Here is a 19,568-nt window from a genome sequence, read left to right on the forward strand (position 1 = left end):
GGGTGTGTCCTCCATTCATCTATCCGCCTTGCTGATGTGCCATTTCTAAAAAGTGCCTCAGACAACCAAATATTCCTCCTATCATCTAGTGGGTGCTTGGCTTAAGAGGGTTCTCTCCGTAAACTAACAGAAGCTCACCTTCTCTTTACCCTGTACGCTGCCCTTTGGCTACTTCCAGAATAAAATATAACAGATGGTCCAACTACTGTGGATTTTAAGACAGACGCAAAGCTGTCCATGTGAACTGTGTGCAATCTTTAAAGGGCATATGGCCAAAAGAATTGCCTGGACTTTTATGTCAAACACCAGCTACTTCTGACTAACGAGAGACGAAAGTATTGTGAAACAGCCAGAGGCTGTGAAGCATCACACTGAAGGCAGGGAGATGCCCTCTGACCGAACTCTAATCCAAAGGGGAACTCTGACACGGGAGCAGATGCACACTGTGTAACCAGCTGAGTCCACACAGTTAGCTCTTTGCCATTTAAAAAAGGTCTCCAGCATCAGTATCTGTCCTCATTCTGTTTGTGGAGGTGGAAGCACCGCGACAACTTGCAGCATTTAAAATGGATATTTTAGAGGTTTGTATATTTGAGTCTTTGCAGTAGTAAAAGAGAATTTTTTTATGTGCAATACGACAAACCATAAGGCAAACGTGTGTGTGAGAGGGGAAGAGAAAAATAGGTGATATTTCAAAAGCAATAAAGAATACAGTAGAGACAATAGAAGAATTACCTTCCATAGGTGTGTTAGGGTCCGGTCTGTTCGCAAAAACCACATCCACATAGTCTAATTGCAGTCTTTCTAGAGAGGCCTTTAAACCTAGAAATAAGCATTACAGTTAGTAACAGTGAACCTCTGTTGTGCTACATTATTATGTTGTTCATAAAAACCCAATCCATATACTGCTAGATAATTCATGCAGAGGATTCTCCAACTATTTACTGTCCCGGGGTTATTTTACCCAATGCTTTTCTCCAGTATCACCAAGAGAATGCAGCTTTGATTCCCTTAAGCCAAAGCAACTACTTACTAAGTGTTTTTGTTGTTGCAGTGTCTGAAGCACTGCTACTTACCTTCTATAATATGTTTTCGGGATAAACCTCTTTCAGTTTCCGCTCTACAAAAAAAAAAAAGACATAACTTATAAACAATTACTTGAAATATGACTGGACCTGCCCCTCCACGGTGCTCTAGGAAATGTTCCAGCTTTATTGAAAGTGCCTGACAACAGATCAGTTTGGATGACACATGATCCCATTACCAGGAGCATCAAACAAGTCGAGAAAAAAACAACACAGGAGGATCGTTTCTCATTTGGACATGCATGCTGAGTCAAAGAAGCAACCAGATGGAACTTACTTTCCACCCCAGAAGATCTTTGTTGTTATCACCAGACTCGAACGTCTGAAAAATGGAAAATGAAAGCACATCTGTTACAACACCTGCCAAATACAGAGAATTATGGCATAAAAAGCCTCACATACATTGATGATTTCTAAAGTCTACACAAACCTTATATGGATTTACGGCAAGGATGAAAAGCTCCTATACATCCTTTGGCTAGTTGTGCATTTCTACCGTATTCTTTCAACGTCACACGCGCCCACATCCCACAAAAAGTGCAACTGTGCCAGAGCTCAGCCAGCACCATATAACCAGCCAGAGCTATACAAACGCCAATCTAGCACAGACAAAGTAGAAGGCAAGGCACTAGAAGTTCATCCATTATTCAGGACATTTGAGAAGGGACACAGAAGTTTGGGCATGGCAAGGCTGCCGGTATGAATCTTTCATCTCCCTACCTTACCTTTCCAGTTCACAACACACTGCCTCCCAATATGTGCGAGGAAGGTAGATGATACAAGATTAGGGAAAGCTGACTAGGACGGAAATTAAAAACCACCATAACCAAATTAAAGGCATGCCTCATACCTCCATCCTTTCTTCTTTATGATGTTTCCGAGCACCACCTCTGCCCTGTGAACGCAGACGGAGAGAGGGCATGATTAAATAAAGATCTCTTGAAATGATAAGAGCATTTACACCCGATAAGGGAGGATCTCAAGCCCTAAAGGAAAGAAAGCAGTCCAACTCTGCACACATACTGTATAATGCATAAGAGAGCTTTCAGTGGAAGGCGCGCCTGTTTATGACTGGTGAATTCGCTGCCAGGTCAGAGTCGGAGGGTCCTGAGCCCAGCTGTGCTGTGGAGCCACCACTATGTCACTCATTAGCAGCCACAGGGGTGCTAAGGAGTGACGCTACAATCAACTTGGGGCTTATTAGGGCTGGGCAGAAACTTGTCAGTATGTTTCTCCAGTCCTCGCACTCTGACAAGTAATGAGACACCTGCTCGTGACACGGTTTCACATAAAAATGTATTTGGAGAAGATTTGTTTTCATTTGTTTTAGTTGCACTGATAAATAAAGCTAGCTGCTGTAATCGATGCAGCTTTCAAATAAAGGGTGCTTTGTTGGAGAAAGTGTGTTGAAAACAACAATAATTTAATTTATCTCCTCATGACACAGCGCATTAGTGCTCCTTCCAGTGGCGATGTGTCTGTAGCAAGGCAGTCAGATACATATCTAATTACCACAATTACATTGACAGTCAGCTAAACTACAAATTGTGATGGGCATTTTCACTATTTTCTGACATTTTATAGACTGAATGATGAATTGAGAAAATGATCTGCAGATTAATCTATAATGAAACCAATGGTTAGTTGCCCTACTCTGGTTAGCGGTCAGTCACTGAGTGAGCGGGAAACACTGTAACATGACCTCAGTCACAAACAGTCCATCATCCTTCTCCCTTTTCTGTTTGATAGTTTATGCTAAACATTTGATCATTTGATTTCAGATCTTCATCCCCACCTTGTATTTTTTTTATCTTTCTTCTCCTTGAGAGGATAAGTTATTAGAGACTGACTCAATGATCTTCTCTGTGTGATTCTTGACAGTTTGCTGTGCCTTGCTCTATATTAATTGCCAACACCTTGCAGGTACTTGCAAAGGGTAAGCAAGGAAGTATGAAAATGCAAAGAACTAGAAAGATATTACTTGTTTATCCAGAGGACATGATATTGTTGTCAAGCTTAATATTAAACCCTTCATATGTGTATTCATTATTTTATTCCTCTTTTGCCATTTATTAAAGGAGGTCAGGTCATTAACAATTTAACCACCACCCCACCCCCACCCAGTGCCTGGTACAGTCTGCTGATCCAACAAGCAGTTTCAGACCCTGCCAGCTGGACCCACACCTTTTTTAAACAACGAGCACTCAAGCGTTCCCCTGAGAGCAATAACGTGCGTGTTTGTGTGCATAACGGTGTGTTTATGTGTCTCTGCCAAACACCCACACAGTGCTCTGTGTGTTGCCCTTCTGAAATGTGAGTAATTTGAGAGTCCAAACATAAGGTACAGTGTGCCTTGAGCAGGATGACTTTCTTCGTGCATCCATTAATTAGCTCTTTATTCCAGTGCAGAGTCGATGCTATGACTTCCGGCAGAAGCCATGACATAATGCTGCATTATTCATGGTTTTATAATATTTTATTACTTTCAGATTTCTCTGTAATGGTTTGTTCATATTGTCACTGGTTTCACGGAACATCATGCAGTTACTATGCATCTAGAGCAAAATGTGTAAGCCTGAAAGAAAATGAAGAAAACGAAGAAGGAAATTCTGGTCTGCCAATTACTCGCATACTTTGAAATGCTTTGACGCCATGTGTGTGTGTGCTGATAAGCACAACGTGTTTATTTTGTGCAATTACACATATTTATTTATATTTCTGAGAAACAGTAGCCTGCAATATTGGGATGGATATGCCAGTTGGGAATCACAATCAATGTATAAATACCTCTGTGTGTTGAATGTTTGTTTTGTGACTGGTTCTCGTCTCTGTAGGGCTAAGCCAGAACAAACATGCAAAACAAACTGCCAACAACTGCCAAGCACTGTGCGTGAGCAGGCAGGGCGAGGAGTGTGAGCGCAGCTTACAAACCTCGTTTATCTGTCCATGCTCGCAACACAGAACCAGTATTACATTGGCCTGACTGTGAAGCCACCAACACCACTTGGAGTCTGAGTGATTAAGGAATCACAGTGAGCCAGAACCAAGGACTTCACATGAAAGCTTTTTTCATTCTGATGTTCTGTATTCTGTGTGAAGTGTGTGATTTGTTCTACCCCTGTGTATGAGAGTAATATAAGCTCCTCGGAGCTGCCTTCCAGTGGAAGCTGTCAGGATTAACACCTGTGCGACACACACCGAGCTGGGTGACATGCTGTCAAAAAACATGTGCACGCGCTGAACAGTTTTAACAAGTGTTGGTAATACTTCTGTGTCAAAGATCAACTTTTTCTGGCTCCATCCTAAAACAACAAAGAAAACAGATTGCTGAAAGCGCCCCAGAAGAATGTAGCGATGACGTCTAGCAGACAACAGCTACTGAGGCATTAAATGAGAAAAACCACTGAGACCTACTGCATGTTTCTTATGTGTTTTGCTTTTGAGAGAGCGTGGCACTCTGCTACATCTCCCCAAACATAATGGCAATACAAGAATATTCTTGGGAGGCTTAAAAAAAAAAAAAGGATTTAGTGTGGTTAATCAGAGATACTGTTTGCACAGGATAATCCCTTAGATTATTTCAAAGCACCCAAGTTACAACAAAGCCAGATTAATCCATGGTAGAAGTTAAACCATCACTACTAACAGCAATAAGACAATCCAATGCTGCTTTCTGAGGTTAAAAATATCATCACTGACTGTCCTATAAAAGACTTTGAATATCTGAACCCTCATGAATGTTACTGCAACAAGAAGCCGATGAGTTTTTTTTGTTGTTGTAATTTTTAACAACTTTGTCTCCGAGTTACTCAAACAAAAATCCATTTACCTCCATTGTACTTGGGCAGCAGCGGTGGTTCTAACATAGGCTACACGCCTATAGTAGTGTAAAATATGTTTTGGTGATTTAGGTAAACTGACCCTTTAAATATCAAGGATTATCCTACTCTGAGTAGACTTCCTCAGAGCACAAGTCTGGATGTATCAGTCCACTGTTTACATCCTTTCTAATGCCTTGCCTTGTGCACCACTGTGGATCGGAGCTTGCACTCAACACTAAAGCAGGGCAACCTTAACTAGTATACAAGCTCACTTATAATATATGGTGTTCCAGCTCACTGCTAAGTGACCTGTGGCACAGGATGTACTCACTTCCCAGCAGCGTAGACCTCCGCTGTGTCAAACAGATTGATGCCATTTTCGTAGGCCAGAGTCATCAGCTGCTCTGCCATCTGTTGAGAGAGCAGGGGAGAAGGAGCAGAGAGGGGAAAGGATGAGGGGGGGGGTGAGGTGTTAGGCTGCAATGGCTTTGCCTTCCTATTACGTGTGTATTCTCTAGCTGTTGACTACCTCTGGCAGTATGTTTTCACTATATGTAAAAATAGGCTTCTTGAGTAATCCAAGATACGCCAGATCATATGGAGGGTTTCCATTCCCAAGCTTTGACTAATGGAAGATCCATCTGCTCTCACCTCATCCGTTATCTGTCCACCGAAGGTCACCCATGTTCCTGCAGAGGATGACAGAGTATAAGTACATGTGTGTTTAACACATGTGCACAGAGTTAACAGTGATACTATACTGCGCATAGTGTACAGGCAACAAGCTAATAAAGAGCCATTTTATAACTTCTGCAACTTTCCACTGAAGTTATATTTTCACACTTTGGGGGGAAAAAAAACACTCTTTACTCCCAATTTGAAGATAACAGACCATGAGGTTATGAGTTCCCCTCTCAAATCTGTTACACTTTTGGGTGCAGCAAACTTCTCAGTGTGTCTCATGATCCAAGAGACTTTTACCTAATCCGAGGCAGGACACCCGCAGTCCCGACTTCCCAAGGTTTCTGTCAAAACAGAGAGAATTACATTAACGTTAATGCAGCACTGGGGTGGCGGTGATTTATGATATTTTTGCACGCCGGTGGTGGCTGTGGCCATTAGAGTAGGACTTCAATCCAAGTTAAAAAATGAGGCTTAATTAATAAATAAATAAACAAACAACCCCATACATACATACATACATACATACATCATTCTGTAATGTGAGACATGTCTGCTCTTACTGCAGTGGGAGCTTACGGTCATGGAAACTCAGAACACAGCTTTGTATGGATTTGAAGCCAGCCTGCATCTCCTGCAGCACTGACACATGTATATTGGATGGGTAAGTAAGGACAGTAACACGTGTGCTGACAGCAAAATGTCAGGGAAAAGTCGAAAACAGGAAGTGGGTCTTAAGCAGGCCCACCATGACATCCACACAATTTTCTCACGGCACACCCGGATCCCTCAGCCGCCATCTGACTCAAATCCCCCACAGCAACGCGGAGGCTCGACTACTCACAACAACTTGCTGCTAAAGCCAGCGTCTCTGAGCCTGTCACAGCCCAGACTCTGCTGACAATAACAGCTTTGGTTGGGTCTTTTAATTCTTTTGTGCAAGTTTTTCAACTTTTCGAAGTCGATGGTTCCTAGATAAAAGACAACATCATATGAGATTTGTTATATGCACAGATATAACTGACTTGGATGAATTAGCATATCTTACGCATATATAGTGCATCTTCAGACCGTAATAGTTCGACTGCTTCAAATATCTCTGATCTAAGGAGTGATTAAACGTCCAAAATGAAGTGTGCTACTTCTGGTCAACCTCCTTCACGAGATAAGCTGGCAGTGTAAAAGACACAAAAGGAATGTGGCATCGGAGATGATGTAACATGTGCAGGAGTTAAAGTGAGCACGTGGGAGGATATCTAATTTATTTTTGTAAGACTGCTTGTGTAGAAATACAGTTGAAATGAAAAAGGTGTAGAGAGGGAGACAGGGGATAGGTGTGCTGCATGTGTGTGTGCAGATGTGTGTGTTATATGACGGTGCTTTTGACTGCATGTGTGAGTGGGACTGTGTGTGTCTGTGGGTGTTTTGTGAAGCCACGATAAGATTGCTGAATTGCTGCAGTGACTAACAAAAACACTTCTTTCAATGTGGCCTGAACAACAAGTCCAAAAACACTGACTAAACCGTTTAAAATAAATATGGAAATCTCAACGGTATCACGTCCCCTCTAAGTAGGCTAAGTGGGCTACATTTGTGTGAAACAAATAAAAAAGGCTCATTAAATGCTTTAAGTTTCTTTTTGATATATCTCCATTCACATTACTTCCTATTTTAGAAGAGTTAATCCAATTAAATGTTCACTCCATCATCCAACATCATTAGTTCCACTCTTACTTCACTGAACCACCACGGACGTTAGCAGAGCCCCTCTATTCATTTATATCCTTTTGTTTTCTCTCTCAAAAACCGCACACGGCAGAAAAAAAAAAAAAAAAAAAATCAACCTTTTTCTGAGCCATCAGATGTTTCAGTGAGATCGAGAGATATTGAAAAATAATGAAATCATATCCAATTTTGCAAGTAAAGCATTTGCGTCAAAGTCATTTTCTACAAAAGAGCCTCATTAAAAAGATCTTATTTTGGTCAGTGAGGTCCTGTAATCGTGTTACAGTTTGAATCCGAGAGCCTGACGACGTCACGTATAGGAGCCTGCTGACTTATGAGCAAACACGGTCAGTCATAAGGGAGAAGAGGGAGTGATAAGAGAAGTCTAGTGGGGCCATGTGTCCTTAAGGTGCAGTGAACAAGGTTAACACAAGTCCCCTCTGGAAACCCACTGGAGCTGATGTACAATTAACTGCCTCTTAATTGTATGAGTAAAATACCTCCTCAGGGGGCTGCTGCGCTGCGTCATGAACAGAGATAACCCAAACCAAAACCAGCTTACGGACCAAAACGGTTAGTGGAGCATGTCTGCTTGAGTGTTTCAATGATGGATGTTTGTCTCAAAATGTGAAAAATATCTTCTTCACTAAAAATCCTGCTCGACTGCATCATGCTTTAGTAGAGTTTTTCTGCTCAACACTGTTTTGTGGCCACTGTACATTCAGGACTCTAAAACCATGAACTGTTCCAGATTCAAACACCTAATGTGATTAAATGTGATTAACATGTTAATACATGGTGCGCATGCGCGTTCAGAAAACAGGATGGACAGTAAAACTGTCTAATTAGACAAACTAGGAGCAACCGTGTGCACGCTTCTAGAGTTGCACAATTCTCACGTGCGTGTGTTGGGGCTTATCACAAAGCAAAGATTACTGCACAGGTGTTGCATAAGCATACTTTAAACATAAATACTGCATATACAGTTCCCCAAACCTAAAAATAAGTAACAAGGATATCAGAATACACAGGTCTGTCCTTGCCATTGTTCTCATTGTGAGGATGTCCCTTTGTCAGCACATTGTTGTGTTCAATATTTTACTAGACTACTAGACTGGCCTTGAATACTGCATTGTGTGTTGCTGCAATGACCCTCTGCCAGGACCTGTAAGGAGGCAGGGGTCAAGTTCCTGCTGAGCCTCAGCAGACCAAAACCACAACAGTCAGGTCGTCTCTCTTCAATAATGAAGGAGACAGGTACAGCACAGGACAGCAAGACCACTGCAGCCGCAGGGACAAAGCCGGATGAGATTCAGTGAACAGGACACGTGTCGACAACAGCGCGTGTCCAGTTGATTGTTTACTTTGAAATACTAGTTAACCTTTCTCTGAGGTGTCTATTAACATCAGCCTTATGCTCAAGCGAACAAGGCAAAAGTTTCCATTTTGGTTTGCTGGTTTATTTGAATTAGCGTGGCTAGGTGGTCTTTTCTGGACTTGTTCACATACAGGTTGCATTACACTTGACATAATGAATGCTACATGTCCAAGTCAATCGTTCAGCTCTGCTGCTGACTCTTGGCAGCCATTGATGGAAGTTGACCTGTAGAGATGCTGATGTCTATCAAAGTAAACATAAAGACGGGGGAATATCAGAGGTTACCTCGGAGATTCTGTCTGTCATTTATTATTTATTCTGTTCTTATTCTATCCTTATGTCATGAAAAATGTGTCTGTTCACCAGAATCCCTCAGAATAGACTGGTAGAAATGAAACAGTTAGCCTGTTTAATTCAACAAGACAGAAAACACAAACTGTTAAAGACACTCAGCAAAAACAACAATTCTCCTTAAATAATCAGGATGTGAGTTGGTGAGTCTACTGTTGCACCCTTTATTATTATTATTTTGATATCAACCAGCACATGATGTTTTTGCAAAGAGCTTTTAATCTGGCAAGAACCGCTGTATATCTGCTCCTACGTTAAGTCTTGGTACGCTGAGAGCGGCGCATCAGGAAGGACTAGCGGCATGAAGTAGGCAGCCCGAGTGGGAGAGAGGTCTTAGAGTCAATGTAAAGTTAGTGGACAGGACAGGGTGATGAATGAAGAAACAAGGTCACAGAGCCGTAAAGAGGAACATGTTGAGAGATACAGTATGTTCACAGAGCAGAACTATTAATACTTCCTAACCAGTGGCTTCAACTTCAGAAAAACATACTCGGCGAATGCCACTAGCTCGTGTTGGCTGCAGGTGGTTTTCTCCTCCATTTAGGTTTATGTAACATCCACTCCACTTATAGGAAGAGAGTCGGGGGGGCTGGGGAGTGACAGCAGAGAACTTATATATTAGATTAGAAATATCCTGACTAGGCAATAAGAATCACACACACAGACTGTGATTAAAGGAACAGTTCACCCAAAAAAATGAAACCTTAACAAGTATACAGTATGCTAGCCCTATTTATCCAATTATCTTCAACCCACCTCACTGGTATGAAACATGAATGGTTGTGCAGACCCTACATCATTCTACCATGAGGCTCTGTTCACTTGCTGCCAGCTGGATGACCTTTTTTTTGTAACCCAGAATACAAAAAGACTCAACTCCTGTTTCAGATGAAGCCCAAGATGGATTTGCAGGGGTGAGTTGTGACTGGAGGTGAGTTTTAAAGGAATATTTGACATTTTGGGAAATACGCTAATCCGTTTTCTTGCCAAGAATTAGATGAGAAAATCGATAAAGAAGGTACAAAGCAAGAGTGAGGAAGCAATTAGCTTAGCCAAGCGTTAAAGACTGGAAGCAGGAGGAAACAGATCATTTAACTCTTTTCAAACTATATCAAATAATCTGTCTACCAGCACCTGTAAAAGTCAGTAATTAACATTTTATATCCTGTTTATTTAATCCATTCAAACAAAAATATGAAAATTACAAGTTGTGTTTTTTTCAGGGACTTATACTTGCTAACTATTCTTGCCAGGCGCAGTGACTTCCTGGAGTCCCACTGTTTCCAGTCCTTAAGCTAAGTTAGGCGGCTGCTGGCTTCACACTTAACAGCCAGATATGAGAGTGGTCGTCTCATCTAACTCTCAGCAAAAAAACCCCAAAAAAAACAAATAAACAAAAAACATACTTCCCCAACTGTTGAACTATTGCTTTAAGTTCACACCTCGACACAGAGCCTCCTCTAAATGGTAATGGTCAGTGCTTGAAGCTCGCACATGACATTTTTGGTATCGGCCCAATCAAATACATGATAAATCCAAATTGACCCATGACCCTCAGATCTCACTCAAATATGTATTATCTTGTAATGCACAGGGCTGCTAGTTTTAGGTTGTACATTTGTGCAGAGGTGAAGGTATGCACATATTCACACGATCTTTAAAAAGCATATTAAGGATTATTTTGTTTTGCTGTTGTTAAATGTCTCTGAGCGTCAGCCATGACACCGAGTGTGGTGAGGTTAAGCCGGCATTACACTCCTGTCCAAAGTGAAGTAAGTGTTCTCACATGCGAACAAACAGAAGCACTGAAGCTCCACTGTTACAATGAGTTCAGGTTGGCTGGTGCAATTTTACCACAGCTTTGTTAACTCGCAAGATCTGTTATCTCTCATGGAAGCCATTAACTGAACACACACTCAGTTATATTTATATACTATATACAGTTATACACTATAGGCTATTTGTTTGCAGCCTGAGAAAATGTCAAATGTGATTTAATTTAAAGCATGTGACCAACTTCATATATACAGCAGCCAGAAACATACTGGCACTTTACTGTCATCAATGGCAGTTTATTTATTTATTTTTTTAACTTGGGCATAAACAGATTGTCGGTTCAGAGGGTTTTCCTGAGGCTGAATTTGTTTTTCTTCTAACTCGTTTTTCTTCTCGCCGTTTTCAGGGGCTCTTGTCTGGGGATAAATCTTCCCGTGCCCACAGGGATGGAAACTCTTCTGCTATATGCTGGAGAGGAACGAGGCAGAAACTTATCATAACCTGTGGGGGAGGCCAAGTCTTATACTGTAATGTCACACTGAGCTGTGCTCTAATATCCTGACATGCTTTTAAATTCAATATTGTAGCCAAAGGACACGGAGAGTATATTCACTGACATTGCCAACAGATCGAATCCTAAATTCACTGGAAAGATTTACTGAATGTCTTTAAAAAAGGGTAACCAACAACCATAACTTCATCACAAAGAGAACTGTAAAAAATGTTGATTAATGGATTAGTGGATTGACATAAAATTTAACTATTTTGAAAATCAATTCATCATTATGAGTCAGTTTTTGAGTCAAAAGTTCTCTGGTTCCAGCTTCTTACCTTGACTTCCTTAGCCTTCTTTGACTGTAAACTAAATATCTTTGGGTTTAAACTGATGGACATTTTTCACTATTTTCTGGCATTTTAAAAACTACAAACAATCGAGGAATCGTTAATAAAAATCACTTGCTGCAGCCCTAATCACAAATAAGCTAATTAGGCCCAAAGTGTACTAACTAGCTTGTTCAGTAAGAGACCATATTGCTGATAAAAAGGAGACTGCATTGGGCACTGCATCAATTTAGAACAAACTGGTGCCATCTGCCTACTTCAAAAAAGGTTTGAGGTTAAATATACACAATACACATGACTAAGCATAATGTGGGGATTTTTCCCTACTGGCCTGTGCTCCATTACTTTCTGAAGTAAACTAAAGCTCAAGCCTCCAGTATAGCCTCACTAAATTTTTCCCTCAATCTCTGCCTTACACATTATGTAACATGCAGTTCAAAAGCTCCTCATGCAGAAAGAAAAGAGAAATGGAAATGTCATTATCAAAACAAGTCTGTTGCTTCAGTACTCTTTCATAAATCTAAACCCGTCTCCTTCCTGTATCCCGAATAACAGTCTTGTGTGACAGCTTTCAATAACCTCCCAAAGAGCATTTATACACATTATTGTGCACATATATACAGACCTTTGGACTAAATGTACATTTTTGGCATGCTACACTAAGCCCCAAAAATCATGTGTAACCCTTAAGGAAAACACAATGCAACGCAAACACTTAATGAAATTGCTGCACACGCACATTATGAAACAGTAAACTGACTACAATACAGGTACTGAGTGAATTAAGGACTTACTTGGCACTGTAAAACAGAATGAAAAAATCAGGGCTATTTCTAGAGCATTTAAGAAAATAAAATGCAGAGGGAAATGACTAAATGCTAAAGACACACACACACACACACACACACACACACTCTAATTAAACTCTATCAGTGAGGCAAAGAAAGAACAGCTGTCTTCATTTTCTGCTTCAGCATAACACAAGTGTGTGTCTCTCAAGCCGACACACTTATAGACACATAGGCAAAATATTCCACAACAAACCCTCAATCTCACTCGCTTTCTTATACACCAACACAGACAAAGCCTCAGTGCATACAGTGAAACACAAGCCCACATCAATAAATGAACAATCCCACCGTTTTGGCAGTTTCTCTCCACATGCCCAGAGCAAACAGATGGCGAATGTTCTCTTACATTTAAGATGGTACTAAGTGGCAACTTCGACCTGAAATCTGTGCTGTGGATGAGTCCTACTATTTACATCAGCGTGGCCAGAGTGTACTGCTGTACGTGTGTTATGTTCAACTACCACGGCCTATTTATGATTCATATTTCAAGGGGGAGTGCAGGCTGTGGAAAGCTGGCTCCCTGATGAAGAGCACTCAGAATGCAGGAAAACGTCCCAGCGTGCACCCACACTCACAACGCCCGAAATCGCACACCCACAGCTTTTTGTCACCCAAGCCGGAGCGGTGCGTGCTTTTGCATTTGTGTAACAAAAACATTTCCCAGTTTTGTCTTGCTTAAATTCCCTAACAAGGACAAAAACTAACTCCCACCAATTAAAATTTTCCTTTCTGTAGTTACAGTTAATAATGAGAAAACATTAAACTGTATACTTGTAATTGATGTTGCATGTTTCATTTGTAAATCCTTTGACATTCTCCTCCCATTTCTGTCAAGTGACTTGGAGATGCAGTAAACGGAGGCAACTCTGGAGGGGGGACTAGCTTTTTTAAGTAGAGTTATCTCTGTCAGTGATAATGATAGATCACAACTTCACACAACACAGTGGTGGGATTTAAATGCCATTCCGCTTACACAACACTGCCAGTAGCTATTTACTGTGGCTGTGATTCACTGTCAACTTTACAACCAAACGTGGACCTCCAGAGATGTGAGGAATCCTACTGACAGTCTGGGCTAAGGCGAGTTACTTGGAGATTTACAGCAGGGTGGAAGGTGAGTCAGCTCGGATTTACGTGGCCACTGCAGAAAACAACACTGAGTGCAACACAGCAGTGTTTTGGAGCTGATACAAACAAAAAGAACAATACCATGCTTTGACAAAAAACAAAAAGACAAATGTTATCACAGCAGTTAATGTGAGCTCTTATATTTAGTCTGCACAAAGCACAAAAATGGCAGTCAAACTGAAAAGTGATACATGCTGTATTCATACAAAATTCACCTCAGCATTACTAGGCAGCAGTTAATTTGCGACACCTAAGCAAATAAAACGGGCTCTTGTTAAAGGTGAGTCATCCTCTCAAGACCCTTCCCAGGTTTGACTGCATGAGAGAAGAGCTAATAACCGTACTGTGAAACGCAAACGGCCTTCCCAATCTCACAGATATTCTTCCGTTCCCTGAGCTACTTTACATAATCATAAGCTATTTTGTGTGCATCATTAATTCAGTCCTGACTGAAGCCATTTAATCATTCCTTGGAATAGGTGCGGGGTATCACAGTCAAGCTTGATGATTTTAACCAGTCATGTCATTTTAATGTCATGTCATGCAGGCCCAGTGTCAAATTACAGAACGGCTAAGTCTGCGGAGAGGCAGCCTGCTAAAGCTGCCGCAATCCCTCCACACCTTGAAAAGATGTTCACTTTGATGGTTTCCTCGGCCTCGTAGGGGAGGTCACTTCCAACCTAACCCACATCCTTACCCGTGGATGCAGACTGACAGTCTTGATTCAAGCTCAAGGCTGCCACTCAAGGAAACCGAGAGCACTGTATGCAAATGAGGCTGATCTGAATTTCACACGGCTATTCTGCAGTGTGGATAATCGAGGAAAGTTTTGTTGGGTGAATAAGCTCCGACTGCATTCTTTCGGGGAACAGTTATGAAACCGCTAACCTCTTCAGCTGTCAAAAATGAAACGCTGAATTTCACAAAAGAAAAAAGAAAAATCTTGTGCTCAAAGGATGAAAATGCACGGCCATATTAAAGGGCGTGCAAGCTTCAACTCCAAGAGGCACATCTGAAAGATACAAAGTGACATGAGCGCAGATCACTCCAGCCTACTGTACTTCCTCTTGGGCATAGTGCCTACACCAACATTAACCCCAGCACTCTCCCTTTCTCTCTTTCACTCCTTCCCTCCCTTTCATTCTCATCTCTTCAAAGCCACAAAACACTATGCTGTACCCTCGGTGCATGTTGTACCCTCAATGCATGCATCTCTGGGCCCTCCGCTGCAATTAGGCCTGCATTACCTTCAGTTTACAACAGACACACAAACACGGAGCCCGTTGTGTACTTTGAACTACACAGAGGAGAAGAAGAACACAAACAGCCGCTGGCTCCCAAGCTGAAAATTACTTTACTCATTCAATATTGTTAGCCTCAATAATGACAGTGTGCCAACATGGTGAGGCAGCCGCTAGCAAATCAGATGCAAAGCATTGTGATGCGTCTTCAGACAACAGTACTCAGGATGGATAATGTGTTTCCCCAAATCAATGTCCAGTCTTAACTGCTTCTGCTTTAGAGACGCAACATCACTATTAACATTCAGAACATATCAGAAACTAATTTACCACTTGAATGACTATAAAGAACAATCCAAAACATAGCACAATTTAAAACAAGAAAAAAAGCACAGAGGCTCTTCATAGATGGAGGCTCTTTATTTGCCTCTATATTTCTGCTGCAGTTCTGATAAACAGCAGAAGCAAATATAATATCTATTATGGCTCTCCAAAAAGTGTTCAATTATTTTCATTTTCTTTCATAAAAACTAACAACACCTTTTCGCAAAATGACCTGTTAACACTTCACTACACAAACCAAGGTTAGAAACATGAAGACTGTTATATTTTTAATATATATTATTTAAGATTTCGATATATCACACAATATGAAGTTGCTAGTTAGAGTATGAATGAAAGCTTACTGAATGTGTCCATTGCAACAGTTGCAGCTGTGCTAGAACGCAGTACGTGCATGCAGGTTTTTAGCAAATGCTCATCATTTTAAATCCTGATTTCACATTAAACTATTGTCTTTGGTGAGCAGTTGAGTGACAGGTGGAAAAATATTACAAAAATACCTCCTGAGAGGCTGAATGAAGTGACACAAAGCAGATACACTGTATTAATGGCCATCTGCAGATCATAATGTACTGTACCTTACCACGCTGAAAGTAACGTGAACTCATTTTCTGCCTGCAGATTGTGTCCTCCTCTGCTGTTCAATTTGCCACTCACTCGTCTACCCTCGGTGCTTTAATATGCATTTGAAGATATTCCACTTTATAATCTGCTCCTTCTTTAGCTCTTGTGTGTAAAAGAGGGACTCATTTAAATAAGTCACCACCCAAATATAAGACATTTGCATTCTGTTTTGCTCTTTTCTGAAAGTAAACCTTTGCCTAAATGTTAAATATGGAGTATGGTAGATTATTTTCAGGTCCCTAAACACAAACAGGCTAAATATTTAAAATATTAAACCTTTAATCCACCATTTCAGAATGAAAGCACAATAGACCAGTAATCAGTTATCAACTGATGGAAGGGGTAAGATAAATATTCAATGTAGCCATCATGTCACTATAAAATTTTGTGGGCAAAAGCTCTGATTATGCAAAGTGTTTGTTTTCATGGCATGCCAGGGACACACTTCTAATTACTGACTTTATGTAGCTTTTGATTTAATAATGTTAATATAGGACTGGAATATTCCTGCTGTAACGAAAGGATCCGCAGTGATAATAATCAATATAAGATTTAAAGAAACTAAGATTATCTGTGTAAGGTAAACAAACACAAAAAATGTGTTTTATGATAATAGCATTCTTGCACTTCAGAGACTAATAAGGGAATATATTAAGTAGTTCCCCCTTTAAAGCTGAACAAATGCAGCTTGCTGTACTTTGTAACTTGTTTTGACACTCCTGTATAGAACAGATAAGGCACTATAATGGCCGCTAACTAAATCTAAACTACATGCCAACCACGTTTAACACTTATGTGCAAAGCTCAAATAAAATTAAAAACTTTTACTACCTGCTGTTTTTGAGGTCCCACTTGGTAAGTAAATAAAGGTTTGGGGAGGTTAATTAATTAGTGTCACGATGAAGCGCTTCTGTCATCAATCTTAAACAGGTGGGGTTTGTCAGGAGTGAGGACGACATTCAATAGACTGCCAATATATGTATTGTAGCCTGAGCCAGAGAATTGGATTTTTCATTATTAAAAATCTGCTTTAGCAAGGGGAATACAAATCCTGCAGTTTAAGATCCTTTCAAATATTTTATATGGGTGTGAACGTTTCAGGAGCAACTTTACAGCTACCAGACATGCCCTACCTATACTTCATGCCAGTCCTCATGCTTTGCTCGCTGGAGGAAGGCACACTCTGAACAGAGAGTTGTCCAAGACTGCGAGCCACCATCGCCACCGCTCTGAACTTGCTGCGGGTGCCTGTGCTGGGGCTGTTGGCATTCTGTCGATTTAGCCGGTCCTCCGTGGTGCGGCTCACCCCCCCACGGTGGTCCGTGCACACTAATGACACCTGCATCCTGGCTTTTGGCCGGCTGTCCCAAGCGCAGATCCTCTAATTAAACTCTCCTCTGGCTAAATCAGGTACTGCAAACTCACAGAGGTAGAAAGTCTGAGGACCCTCTAAAGAGCGTGACAGAATGAAGTCTGTAGGACGCAACTACTCCAAATCCAGCCTCGCACTCTGTCTCTCCGTTTGAAATCACTGCTCAGTGACTGAGCAGCTTACAATGTTCAGTAAAAAAAAAAGAAAAAAGAAAAAAAAAAAAGAGGGGCAGAAGGGTGGGAGGGCAGATCAGAATGTATTCAAACAGTGAAGGACCGCTGATCAGGTGAAAACAAAATCCTCTCTAAGGAAGTCTAAATCCAAGCACACCATTACAGCATCTCTGCCTCAGCTGGTGTGAGAAACAAATGTACAATCGTTGCAGACTTCAGATACATAAGACGCTAGTCCAGTACAAATCTATAAATAAAAGAAAAGGCTAAATCTTTTAAAAATCTGAGTCCAAAAAAGCAGCGCTTGTCTGAGTTTCCCTCTGCAAGTTTCTCCTTTATTCATCTGGTTGTCCTCCCGCTCAATCTATTAATCAGAAGCTCATCCGAGGCTGACAGGCAGATTTCCAATTTCCTTTTAAAGCAGAGCTCAGTGCTAGAGATAACACCTCTTTCCACCAAGCCTTAAGAGTGGAAAGGCATAGATCCACACAAAGAGATGGAGGGAATTAAACACACAGTTCCAGGAGGTTTTCATCGCCCCTTGAGTCCGCCTTGACAGTCACCCCGGCTGCTGAATATTTTACTGAATACTACTGCATGTTAGGAATAGGGCAACCTCATATTCACTCGTAAGCTCAGCCCGTTGCCTGGATTAAACTTACATCTGTATGTCTTGTGCTCAGCATAAAGCGGCACAGTGCACACCAAGAGAAGGGAGGAGAGAGGGAGAGGGAGGGAATGTGGTGGGAGGGATTTTCAGAGAGCTACAGCAGCGTGAGAGAGCAAGGCATTGAAATCTGTTGTGTTCACAGCAGCTCTCTTAAGAAAAGGGTAGTGCATTTTTGCCTTGCAGTGTGTTTTAATATAGTTTATTCAGTCAGAAGAAAAGGGGGGGCGGGGGGAGCTGAGCGCTCACTGGTCAAGACTTTGCAATAGCCTATGGCCCCAGAAAAGGGGGCTCTCACGTGGGTCTATTCAACTGCCCATGAAATATTCATTATGTAACTTTATCTGTAACAATATATATCAAAGGCAGGGCTGTCAAAGACATAACCGAGATGCTGTGTTTTTGTCTATACTGCTTTATTATTTGACCTCTGATGAAAATATTGTAACGGATTGAAAGAAACTGAGCAAAGAAATACTTGCATGATACAGCTGCTGTTTATTAATATTTAAACATCTGGTATTACTGGTTATTATAAACTGATCTGATGAACAATTAAAGCATTAGGTGAGGTTAGTAGGCGTGGAAAGAGTGAATAGTAAAAATATGATAATGGCTGGGGGTTGAAAATAAACACCACAGTAATAGGACGCAACGCAACAGTGGCTGCAGATTGAAGAGACAGTAAATGAGACACAAGCTCGCAGTAATATAATACTGAAGCTTATCTGTGTGGACCAGCTAGTGCGCCAAGGAGATAATTAAAAGAGATGCCATCAGCAGCAGACATGTGTAGTAAAGCAGTCGAAGAAGCAAACCTCCTTCAAAGGAATCCAGCAAACAGGCTGTTGCTAACTGACAGCCCTATTCTTGGAGCCATGACCTTTTGGTCTCCTGGACTTAAATAGACGCTTGAGGGGGAAAGGTGGTTTAATTCAACTGAAATCTGATTTGAATTTCACACCGTGTGCAGAGAAGCCAAGCTCAAGTTGGCCTTTCGAATGCTCTTTCCTGTAACAAAGACAGAGTGAGGAGTTTAAAGGGTGGCCGTTGAAACAACATCGCATCGAATGTGCGACTGCATATCAATCTCAGCAGCGGCAGCAGAAGCAACATATAGGCAAGATCAATGGGCTCTTGTCAGCTTTGCAGGGTTATGTCCCGCACTTTGGGATAGGGTGGTAGGATACACATGTGCCATTCCCTCCACCAAGGCTCTCTGCTTATTTTGATAAAGCCGTTGAGCATGAGAGCAGGACCTGGCATCCCTTTACCACAGGGTACACTCACTGCCAGTGCTGTGGAAACGTGATGCCACAATCGACGCCCCCGGGAGTCGTGACATAGGGACGGTACTGAACAGAGGTAGGCCAGGGACAGGCGCTCAGGCTGCACAGATACAGTGTCAGCCTTGTGATCTACGCTAAGCCCACATAATAAGCCTGACAAAAATCCCACATATAAACATGTTCTCAACATCCAGCCTACGGCCCGGCTAACAATATTCAAG

The 19,568-nt window shown here is 41.5% G+C and overlaps 1 protein-coding gene across 10 annotated transcripts in view; it reads right to left on the minus strand.

Moving 5' to 3' along the window:
* Positions 1-19,568, minus strand: part of kcnab2a (potassium voltage-gated channel, shaker-related subfamily, beta member 2 a) — a 95,456-nt gene that overhangs the window by 10,454 nt on the left and 65,434 nt on the right. For 8 of the 10 annotated variants that reach the window (XM_038697566.1, XM_038697564.1, XM_038697569.1 and 5 more), the window contains 7 exons: positions 5,888-5,931; positions 5,558-5,595; positions 5,238-5,317; positions 1,936-1,980; positions 1,363-1,407; positions 1,077-1,120; positions 736-822 (listed from right to left, as the gene is read on the minus strand). In XM_038697566.1, the coding sequence (XP_038553494.1) occupies positions 736-822; positions 1,077-1,120; positions 1,363-1,407; positions 1,936-1,980; positions 5,238-5,317; positions 5,558-5,595; positions 5,888-5,931 (383 nt within the window). Of the gene's footprint in view, positions 1-735; positions 823-1,076; positions 1,121-1,362; positions 1,408-1,935; positions 1,981-5,237; positions 5,318-5,557; positions 5,596-5,887; positions 5,932-16,979; positions 18,046-19,568 lie in introns of those variants that run through there. The other 2 variants (XM_038697562.1, XM_038697571.1) reach the window with 2 other exon arrangements.

The sequence above is a fragment of the Micropterus salmoides genome, unplaced genomic scaffold (genome assembly GCF_014851395.1).
Source record: "Micropterus salmoides isolate LMB-PRFRI ecotype aquatic unplaced genomic scaffold, ASM1485139v1 Ms_hic_scaffold_4, whole genome shotgun sequence".
In the NCBI taxonomy this organism is placed as follows: Eukaryota; Metazoa; Chordata; class Actinopteri; order Centrarchiformes; family Centrarchidae; genus Micropterus; species Micropterus salmoides.